General features: G+C 61.2%; 2 protein-coding genes across 4 annotated transcripts in view; one reads left to right on the top strand and one right to left on the bottom strand.

The window, feature by feature from the left end:
* The first annotated feature begins 129 nt into the window (after nt 1–129).
* GDF1 (growth differentiation factor 1) lies at nt 130–3,343 on the top strand. 2 transcript variants are annotated; one of them, XM_058563826.1, is made up of 3 exons: nt 130–454; nt 768–960; nt 1,086–1,559. In XM_058563826.1, the coding sequence occupies exons 1-3, from the start codon at nt 130–132 to the stop codon at nt 1,504–1,506; spliced, it is 939 nt and encodes a 312-aa protein (XP_058419809.1). In that variant the 3' UTR covers nt 1,507–1,559. The 2 variants fall into 2 exon arrangements, with proteins under 2 accessions (XP_058419809.1, XP_058419808.1); XM_058563825.1 differs by lacking the exon at nt 768–960 and having other exon boundaries at nt 1,086–3,343.
* UPF1 (UPF1 RNA helicase and ATPase) overlaps nt 2,218–10,617 on the bottom strand; it is a 34,824-nt gene continuing 26,424 nt past the window's right edge. For both annotated transcript variants that reach the window (XM_058563817.1, XM_058563818.1), the window contains exons 16-24: nt 10,131–10,248; nt 9,593–9,749; nt 9,245–9,387; nt 7,929–8,103; nt 7,069–7,150; nt 5,532–5,693; nt 5,180–5,397; nt 4,661–4,783; nt 2,218–4,006 (exon numbers count right to left, since the gene is read on the bottom strand). In XM_058563817.1, the coding sequence (XP_058419800.1) occupies nt 4,664–4,783; nt 5,180–5,397; nt 5,532–5,693; nt 7,069–7,150; nt 7,929–8,103; nt 9,245–9,387; nt 9,593–9,749; nt 10,131–10,248 (1,175 nt within the window). In that variant the 3' untranslated portion in view covers nt 2,218–4,006; nt 4,661–4,663. The remainder of the gene's footprint in view (nt 4,007–4,660; nt 4,784–5,179; nt 5,398–5,531; nt 5,694–7,068; nt 7,151–7,928; nt 8,104–9,244; nt 9,388–9,592; nt 9,750–10,130; nt 10,249–10,617) is intronic.

Below are 10,617 nucleotides of genomic sequence, written 5' to 3'. Positions count from 1 at the left end.
GGGACCCTGACCCCGCCCAGCCTCGGACCCCGCCCCGGCCCCTCCAGGGACCCCGCCCCCGCCCCCAGCCCGCCGGTAGGGGGGCCCGGCGGCCCCTGAGCACTCGTCTGGCCGCTGCCTGCAAAGAAGATGCCAACGCTGCGCCGCCGTCCCGGCCGCCACTTCCTTCTCCTTCTCCTGGCCCTGCTGCTCCCCTCGCCACCCCCGGCCCGCGCTCCCGCATCCCCGGGCCCCGCCGCCGCCCTGCTCCAGGCTCTCGGGCTGCGCGAAGCGCCCCGGGGAGCCCCCACTCTCCGGCCCGTACCCCCCGTCATGTGGCACCTGTTCCGCCGCCGGGACCCCCAGGAGGCCAGGGTGAGCCCGCGGCGGACGCCCCCAGGGGCCGCCCTGCGACCGTGCCACGTGGAGGAGTTGGGAGTCGCCGGAAACATCGTGCGCCACGTCCTGGACCGCGGTGAGTGGGGCCCGCGCTGGGGGCGTGGGTCCGGGAGGCCTAGACCTCGCTGGGCGTCCCGGGCCATCACCAGCCTCGAGTGCCAGGCAGGGGAGGCTGGAGCGACTCCCAGTGTTCCCACCCGCCCCGTCCAGCCCACTAGCAACCTGGGACTCCACGCTCCATCCACTCCTCCCCGTGGACACCTGCGGGGATCGCGGGGAGCGGTCCTAAGCCAGGCTCCCTTGCACCGGGCAAGGCCCCTAGCTTGCAGCTGAGGCCCTGCCCCCATTCCACCGCCTGCTGCTTCACACCATTTGATGCCTTCCTGCAGATGCCACCCCGCCCCAGCTTCGCTTCCCCGCAGGCCCCAGGCGGTTGCTCAGCTCTCCCCGCTGCCTGTATCCCCAACTGCGGGCAGGCCGACCTGCACTGGGCAGAGCCTCTTCTTTGCAAGCGATGCCCTGCCCCCACTCCATCTCCCCCCACCCCGCAGCTTCACACCATTTGACGCCGCCTAACAGATGGTGCGCCCCGCCCCGCCCCGCCCCAGACGCTCACCTTGCCCCGGTCCCGGAATGAGATCCCTCGCGGCAGGCCGGGCACCGTGCGGGGACTCAGCGCGAGCCCAGCCCGCTCCCTGCCTCCCCAGGTGCGTCCTCCCGGCCCCCGCAGCCCGCCTCGGCCGCTGGGCAGTGCCCCGAGTGGACCGTCGTCTTCGACCTGTCGGCTGTGGAAGCCGCCGAGCGTCCGAGCCGGGCCCGCCTGGAGCTGCGCTTCGCGGCGGCGGGGCCGGCGGGCGGCTGGGAGCTGAGCGTGGCGCGGGCGGCCGAGGGCGCGGGCCCCGGGCCGGTGCTGCTCCGCCAGGCGGTGCCCGCCCTGGGAACGCCGGTGCGCGCCGAGCTGCTGGGCACCGCGTGGGCCCGCAACGCCTCGGCGCCGCGCAGCCTCCGCCTGTCGCTGGCGCTGCGCCCCCAGGTCCCCGCCACCTGCGCGCGCCTAGCCGAGGCCTCGCTGCTGCTGGTGACCCTCGACCCGCGCCTTTGCCACCCCCTGGCCCGGCCGCGGCGTGAGGCAGAGCCCGCAGTGGGCAGCGTCCCCGGGGGCGCGTGTCGAGCGCGGCGGCTCTACGTGAGCTTCCGCGAGGTGGGCTGGCACCGCTGGGTCATCGCGCCGCGCGGCTTCCTGGCCAACTACTGCCAGGGTCAGTGCGCGCTGCCCGCCGCGCTGTCGGGACCCGGTGGCCCGCCCGCGCTCAACCACGCCGTGCTGCGCGCGCTCATGCACGCGGCCGCCCCCGGCGCCGCCGGCCTGCCCTGCTGCGTGCCCGCCCGCCTGTCGCCCATCTCCGTGCTCTTCTTCGACAACAGCGACAACGTGGTCCTGCGGCACTACGAGGACATGGTAGTGGACGAGTGCGGGTGCCGCTGACGGGCGGGGACGGGGCCCAAAAATAAACAAACACTGCGTGGTCGGCTCCCCGTCTCCTCATCCTGTCCCCGGGGCGGGGCGGAAGCCGCTGCATCCATGGCGATAGACCGTTAGGGTGATGGGGGTCCTACAGAGAAGACGGGGGTTCCTGGAAACCCATCTCCAGGCGCCCACCCTGGGAGCTGCCCTCCACTTCCGAGGGGCCAGGTCCCCGGAGTCCCTGCTGTGCAGGTCCCACCTCTCTCAGCTTTGCCAGAGGTGGCTCAGAGTGCCCCCACCCAGCCAGCCCCACCCAGACCAAGTGCTCTGCCACCTTCCTGCACTTTATCCAGCCTGAGTGTGAACGCAAGAGCTGTTCATTAAGATTTTATTGGTGACAAAAGAGCTTAAAACAAATTGACCAAAAATCAAAGTTACATTGCACTTGGTACAGATGTGTCTCGATTTGAAAAACTCAGAGGAACTGCTGCCGTGAAGGTGGACAAAGCAAACAGCACAAAGCAGAGGCAAAGCATTCCAAGAGGGCAACAGGGCTGGCGGGGTGTTGTCCAGGGGGTGTTGCACAAAGGATCACAGCAGAAACCTACCCAAGCTCTATGCCTCTATGCGGCCTACCCAAGGAAGGCGGACCCAGCAGCTCCACAGCAGATGAAGGTGGCCTGTGTGCCCCCGACTCACCCGTGAACAAGCTGGAATCTAGAGGCTCTGGGATGAGGCCCAGCGTCAGCCACACGGGGATGGGAAAGCCAGGGCGTCAGGGTCACCAGGGCTTGGGTAGGCAGGGGAGGGCCCCCAAACAGGTGGCCACCAGGGAGACATACCCCACCATGGTGTGCAAGGAGCTGGAGGTTGCGCGCTCTCAGCCGCCAGAACTTCTCAAGCTGCAACCCAGACCCAGGCCCCTTGACCAGCTGACGTGCCAACTCCTCCAAGCCCCTTTGGCACAGAAGCAACTTATTTCTGAAACGTACTCCCTCCCCCCCAAAAGCAGAAACCACCCCCTCATTGAAGCTGTGCCCAGAGGAGTTGCAAACTTGGAGAGTGGGGTGAAAAATAAGGGGGGGTGCTCTGTGTGTCTAACCGGCCACAGGGACGTAGGCATCTCCCTGGGGATGGGTCCTCTTGGCTGCTGTCTTCTGCCAAATCCTCAGGAAAGACCCTGGGGAAGAAGCCCTGGCCAGGGAGCAGCCACCTTCCCACACTCCGGCCTCTTGGCCATCCTGGGGGGCCCCTCCTGGGGGCCTGAGTCCACCACGTGTGGGAAGCACTTTGCTTCTCAGAGTCCAGCGGGGACCGTGGAGCCGCCTGGCCCGGGATGGTGCTCCCTCACTGCCTGATGCACAGGGAGAAGCCACCGGAAGCTTTTTAAAAGTGAAAACAAAAATCCTCTCGATCAAGTCACAGGTGTTGATCCTAATCTCGAATTGTCGGCTCATTTAAACTTCATTTCTGGAAGGTTCTCGCATTTCCCAGGTCCACCACTAAGATGTGAGAGACAAACTCAGGAAAGTATGTTTTTCAGTACTCCTTTGAAAGAATCTTTAACAAACAAACAGAAAAACCCAAAACACCGTATTTTCTTTAAATGAAAACCTCCTTAGAACACAGGCAGTGTGGCCTCGGCGGTCTGTCTGGGAGTTGGCTGGCGTGGACAGAACCCGCACCTCCTTGGGCCCTCCCGGCCCGGCCACCACCTGCAAGGAGCCTGCTCAGCACAGAAATGCAAAGTTGTTTCCTGCTAAAACGTAGTCCCCTTTCAATAAAAGAGAAAAAGAAAAAAAAAACAGAGGAAAGGGCTACTCTGAGATGAGGGTCCTCCTCCTCTGCCCCGGTCGCAGACCCAGGTGTGGATGCGGCGAGCACTGGGCCTCCTCGGCGAGTGGGGCTGGCAGGGCTCAGGTGGGCTCCGCGGCCGGCCCCGCCCCTCTCCCTCTCCTTCTCCTCGCCGCCGCCGCGTGCCAGCAGTAGGCGCCCACTTCGCCTCGGGCTCCTCTTCCTCGGTGCTTCTCTCCCTCTCCTGTCGCTCACAGTGGTGCTTCAGTTTTAGCAGTGGAAAACAGGTATCCATTTATTTTTATTTTTTATTACCCAGAATAAGATGCTGATGGACTAAGCCACGGAGCTTAGCTCTTCCGCCGCCACCTGTTGGGGGGGGGGGGGGGCGCAAGAGGCATCAGAGAAGGCAGGAGGCCCAGCTTTCCCCACACCTGTGTCCTTACCTGTGAGAGGGCCCTTCAGATGCTGGCCGGCACCCTGGCAGACCAGTGACTACCCACTGAGAGAGAAGGTAAGCCAAGAGCTAAGGCTACTGAGCCTGCGCTGTAGCAACAGTGCCCTTCTCCCAGCTACACCAGCACCCCACTTTCCCATGCACAGGGGGCCCCACGCCCACACTGATCCGGTCACGTTAGACAGGGAACCACGCGCAGAGCCCTTGCAGGCACCTAGAAGCACCTCTTCCACAGGTGCCCATGTGTCAGGGACCAGGAGCCCTGTCACCTGTCAGGGAGGAGTGGGTGGTCCTCCTCACTGCCCACCTGATGGTGGCTGCAGGTCTCCCAAATCTACTCCTTTCTCGGGGAGCTCTAGAACTCTCTCAGGAGAGGACCGTGACTCAGGGAAGTGTGCATAAAAGCTCACGTCCCCCCGCCACCGTGAGCAGAGGCATAGGGACCTGAAGGGACAGGTCACAGGACAAGGTGGCCCCTTGGGGACTTGAGACCCTGACCCCACGCTTCCCAAATTTCCCCACAATTCCAGATTCCCAGTGAAGACCTCCTCCAGGGGTTGGCTTACCTTCTAGTACTGGGACAGCCCCGTCACTCCGCCGTGCTGGTATGCCCGCTCCCCCTGGTATGTGGAGTCTTGCGACAATGCCACATCTATCTGTGACTTAAACTCATCACCAAGGTAACTGTCCTGAAAGATAAGGTTGAGGAGATGAGCACCCACAGTCGGAGGACACACTCACGTCCTCCCAGGCTCAAGAACCTGCTCCTCATCTAGTCCCTCAGAAAAATCTAGAAAACCCTGTTCTCAAGCCTAAATGGCAGGAGACCCACACTGGTTACCTCATCACAGGAGAGAGCTCAGACCAGCTGCCCAGGACTCTTCTGAAGGGTAGTGTCATGGATGGAATGTTCTAGACTTAGGGTCCCACTGCTAAGGGCATGCCTATGTAGGAGACCATCCTCCTTCTGAGTCTTCAGGGGTGAGCATCGTGGGGTCTGTGTGTGTGGAGAGGGGTCCCTGGGTTGGCCTGACTTCCCTGCAGGTGTGAGACATTTCAACTTCAAGTGCCGGCCAGCTGCTCACCTGGGACAGCTCGGGCTGTGAGAGGCCAGGCTGGCTCATCTGGGAGGGCTGGCTCATGGAGATGTAGCCCTGGGTCAGCGCGCCCTGCGAGAAGGGCTGGGATGCCACATCCTGGCTGGCCTGGCTGTTGGGGAGATTCGTCTGGCTGGGCCCAGGAAGCCCAAAGCGGTTCTTCTGGCGTCCCCCACGACCAGTCTTGCCTTTTGGAGTGCCCCGGCCTAGAAAACAGCAGTCCAGGGTTCCTTGAAGGAGGTTCTGGGCCTCATAAGCAAACACACCTGCTCAAAGCCCGGATGTGAACAAACTCTCATGCCAACGTGCGTTTCCCCACGCGATGCTGCCAGGCACTCACCTGCGGCTGGCCCATTAGCTTGTCCAAAATACCCCGGTGGAGGCATGGGCGGCATGACCAGGTTGAAGGGGATGGGAATGTTCATGGCGGCCACATGGCTAGGGCCAGCACTGATCATGCCGATCTGGTCGTGGGTCTGGAAGTACATGTTCGAGGGCCGGCCTGCAAGACACAATAGGGGCAGCAGGCGTCACCAGCCACATCCAAATGAGCCTGTTGCCCACCTCCAAATCGGCTTGTCTGCCTCGTCCTGCACTGCCCGCCCGGCGTTCCCTGGTGCCCCCACAGCAGAGCCACCTGGAGCAGACCCGCACCACTCCATCCCAGCTCGCAACAGCGTCCCGGGGCTAGCGCCTGGGCATGCGCCTTTTCTCCCAGTAGACTCAGAACAACTGGCCTTACAGGAATCTGAAAGATTGAAAATGGCACTACATTCCCAATTTTTTAAAAAAAGTCCTTTTTATGGCAAGTTTTACATTCATATTGCACATACCTTCCCCTCTTCCTCCCACAAAGGAAGAAAACGCCTAAGGTCAATAGACCAGCAGATCCCACTGAAGGCAAGGGCTCCCAGTGTGCCCCTGGGTCTAGGGACGCCTGACCTGCACAGAGCGGCCTGGGGGCGGGGAGACCAAAGAGAGCCGGAGCCCAAGAGCCTGGTCTTCCAGGTTGGGCCCCCAGGGCCGCAAGCCTACGCCAGGCCCATAGCGGACTCAGGGATGAAGAAGGGACCCAAGACACCCTTAGAGCTACAGGGCGACTCGCTGGATGTGGCAATGAGATTTGTCGTCGTCAAAGAACGTGATCCACAGTCTGAACCCAGCAACCAGGAGACTACTGGAACAAGGAAAGGGGGACTGTGCCAATTTAAGGTGAGAGAGGAGCAGCTGGGGTGCACCTGCCCTCCGGGTGGACAGCCAGCACACAAGGGGATGAAGCCCAAGGTAAAACGTGGGCAGGGGGCACCGAGCACTTGGGCAAGGTTGTCACCCTCAGTGGGGGCTGGCACAGGGAAGGGTCCTAGGAGGCAGGGACCTGGGGAGAAATGGAGACCATCTAGATGGACTGGCTCAGGCAGGAGGAGGTGTGCCGGGCTCAACCTTGGGACAGAGAGCCCACGTGGGAAACGAAGATGTACACCCAACCCTGAGGTCTGACAGCGCACGCAGAAGCTTCAGGAAGGCAGCAACACCTGAAAGGAGGCTGCAGGCCCCCTGGAGGAGCTGCAATGTAACCTTCCCTGAGAGGTGAGCCAAGGGCGGGGCACGCGGGCCCTGGGACAAACAGGCAGAGTGGCAGGATTTGCTCAAACACCACCGACGCAGAGCCGTGTGACTCAAAAATCATCTTGCTTTTAGAAAACTGCCAGAGACCAATTCTTTGATTCCAGACAAGGGAAGCTGAGAAGGAACTCTGTCAGGCAGGTTTCTGTGGACTGAAGCTGGGAGGCCACCCCAGGAGTGACAGGGTGGGAAGCTGCAGGTGTGGGAACGGTCAACACACACAGGGCGGCTGGTCCCCCACAGAGCAGACTCACCCTGGCTGCTCCGATCGTAGACCGATCCTGGAATAATGGCCTCCCGGGCGTCATACATGGCTGTCGTCATGAAGCGGGCTCCCTGCAAAGAGTTTAGATGGGTGAGGAATTTATCATCTTGACACAGGAAGAACTTTCCAAGATCTGGTGGCCTGGGGGTGGTAGGGCTGTGCCGAGGCCAACCCTGAGGCTTGCTGACCGTGTGCTTCGGGCCTTGCTGGCCCCTCCTGAACCAACCAGGCTTTTGACACTGAACATTTCAGCCTCTGGGCTTTGGCTCAAGCAGCAGCACACCCCCTAAGCCCCCCAGAGCACCCCAGTTCACAAGGTTTTCTAATGGCCTGTGTCCCACTCCCAGACGCTACCCATGACTTGGCATCTGCTAAGGCTCAGGCCAAAAAGGCCTTAGAACGCTCGGGAGACCTGCGTCGGGGGCTCCATGGAGCATGGCACACATCACTCCTGTCCACACTGAGGTGTGCACCCACCCTCATTCAGGCTCACCACCACTGACACCTGCCATCCCTCACTGCCACGTGTCCAGAACACTGGCCTAAGGAGAAAAGGGCTTCCTGCCCTGCTCTGAGACCCTCTCTGTGGACGAGAGGTGGGGCTGGCCCGAGCGTGCGGGGGACTGGCAGATCCTGAGTCCCCATTCCTAAGGTGCATGGGTGACCCCCTCCCGCCTGCTACAGTGTTACTAAGCCCCTGAAACAAGGGAGGGATCACGGGCTGCTGACTAGGGTCAGAGCGTCTTATATGAGGTGAGACGCGAGAACTTCCCCCTCCAACTTATTCTGGCTCAGGTCAGGACCACGAGGCAGGCCCTGCATCCCCCCGCCCGCCCTCCTGGAGCTCACCGGGTTGATGGTGTTGACCAGCTTCCTGGGCTTGCTGAACTGCATGAGGCTCTCCCGCAGGTTGTTCAGGGGCCCCTCCACCAGCACCTTCTGCTCCTTGTAGTAGTTCAGCAGGTGGTTCCAGAGCGGCTGCTTGGACAGGGCCTTCGGGTTGCCCACAATAATGACCCCGTATCTACAAGATGCAGGCACAAAGAGTGCAGTGCTTAGGCCCACGCGGTGAGCAGAGAGAGCACCAAGCGGAACAGTCTGGGGCAAGGTAGAACCAACTCAAAACCCAAATCCCAACATCAGGAGCCAAGCCCGGGTAGCTCTCCTGGCACACCCCCCACCCACCTCCTCACCGCGCAAGAGCCTGGGAGGTCACTAGCCCATACACCAGGCCAGCCCTGGGCCACTCTCGACCTCCCTGCCCAGACGCCTGTGACAGCGCCCACCATGAATGCTGGGGATGGGCGGGCACACTGCTGGCCACGGTGACCACCCTGGAGCCCACCATACAGCTGCTGACACTGCACTCAGGTCTATTTGGGGGCGGATTTATGAGTAGCCCAGATATCAGAACGGCTCAGAGACGAGTGTCCTTGTTTGCAGCCATGGGCACCAGGTCATCAGCCACCTCACAGACCCTCATGGGCCAGGGTACATAACTTGATGCCCAAACCTGGGCCTGGCTTCCAGTGGATGCTCACCTTCACCCACCTGTGGCGGGGACCCCCCAACCCCACTGCCAGCCACCAAACAAGAGGGCACCATTGAAAGGGAGTAACAAACAAAAACAAAAACCAAGGTGCCCTGAGGGAAAGGAACCAGCCTGTGAACATGAGCCCCGCTTCCAGCTGGTAAGGGAGTGGGCATCGTCTGGGGGCCATATGGGGGCCAACCTGTTCTCTGGGTCCCTTCTGCTGTTAGTGCTTTTTCAGAAAAGTTACATTCTAGAGCCAGAATAAGCAGACAGGACCAAAATGTCAGACTTGCGGATTAAACAACCAGACGGGACACACACCCTGCCGCCGCTGGGTTTGCCTTTCCTGCGAGACCAAGGCCATAGAAAACCACACGGAAACAAAGATGACTCTCAGGTGAGACATTTTTTCTAAATTGCTGCTGGGAGCTCTCTGACCTCTGACACCGGCAAAGCGCCCTCCCTACTGAGCTGCCAGCCCCAGGTGTGGCTAGGACAGGAGGATTAGTAACCAGGAGAACCACGCAGCAAGGGACCTCTTGGGCCGGCCCTCCCAGGCCCAGACTCCAAGGGAAAAGTCTTTCGGAAGGACTCCCCAGCAGAGGGCCCAGCAGGACTCAGCCCTCCATACCGTGCTCTGGTCAGGGCCACGTTAAGCCGTCTGGGGTCGTTTAAAAACCCAATGCCTTGGTGTTCATTGGCCCGCACGCAGGAGAGGATGATGAAGTCCTTCTCACGCCCCTGGAATGCGTCCACGCTGGCAATCTCCACCTCCTGCAAGGGGCACACGGTCACGGTCAGCCAGGAGGCTGCCTCCAAGGACCCCCGACTGCAGGAATCGTTTCAAGATGCACCATCAAATCCCACCAACGAGCCTGGGACCTGAAGCCACAGAGCCCCAGGCTGTTCCCTGTGCCTCCACTGCAAGGAGGTCTAGGTCGGTGCCTACGGTGGCCCCGCGGATAGCCCGAGCACGCACCTGGTAGAGCTTGGTGTGCAGGGAGCCGCTGAACTGCATGTACTGCACCAGGTAGGAGCGCTGGCCCTCGTAGGGCGTGATGATGCCGATCTGGTCTGGTTTGGCACCCGCCTTCAGCAACTTCGTGGTGATCTTCTCCACGTTTGCGGCTTCCGTCCTAAGAAAGCCAGGCTTTCAGTGCCGGGGCTCCGCCTGTGGGCTCCTGATGCCCGAGGCCGGAGGCTGAGGGAGGCGTGGGGCAGCTCTGCCTCCAGCGCAGCCCAGTGAAGGCCCTGCCCAGTGCCCGATCCTCGACCGACAGAGTCACAAGAGGCAGAAAAGGCCCACACATGGCCTTAGAAAGGACCTGCTCAACAAGAGAACACGTACTGAAAAGATGAAGTGGAAACACTCGGTTGGTTTAGATGTCTGAACAGAAGGGAGAAGAGGAAGGCAAGGAAAAGTTTCAGCACCAGGTTAAAAGACACCCAACAGGTCAGTGGCCACTCACCAAGCTGCCTGTGAAGCCAGCAGACACGCCGGGCAAGTCTCTGCTCACCTGTTCAGGTAGGAGGTACCCGAGCTGGCGATCTCCTCCTGGCCCTGGGTCACGTAGAAGAACATCGGCTTATCGGGTTGGGGCCACTGGAAGTCAAACCCCTTCTTCACACGGTCCGCTGTTGTTGGGGACAGAGAAGAGGCCACAGTTCAGTCAAAGAAGAGGCGGCCAGTCTCGACTGAGCTGAGACAGAGCAGCGCCGAGGCTGCGCCTCAATGGCAGAGGCCAGGTGGCAGAGCAGGCCAACGGCAGGCTCCAGGCAGGAGACCCAGGTCTGTGGGGCCCCAGAGAGGCCACCCGAGCGAGTCCCCTGCCCAAAACACCCAAGGCTGAGTGAGGCGTGCACACTCAGCACCGTGTCTGACACAGAGCCGGCTCACTCACTGAACGGATCTTTCAGTGCTTTCTGTGGCCTGTTTAAGAAATCTTTGCCTGCCCCAGGGTCACGAAGCTATTCTCCTTTTCCTTCTAGAAGCTTTACTGCTAT

Source organism: Diceros bicornis, chromosome 20 (genome assembly GCF_020826845.1).
Source record: "Diceros bicornis minor isolate mBicDic1 chromosome 20, mDicBic1.mat.cur, whole genome shotgun sequence".
NCBI lineage: Eukaryota > Metazoa > Chordata > Mammalia > Perissodactyla > Rhinocerotidae > Diceros > Diceros bicornis.
This window is presented reverse-complemented; position numbering and strand designations above follow the sequence as displayed.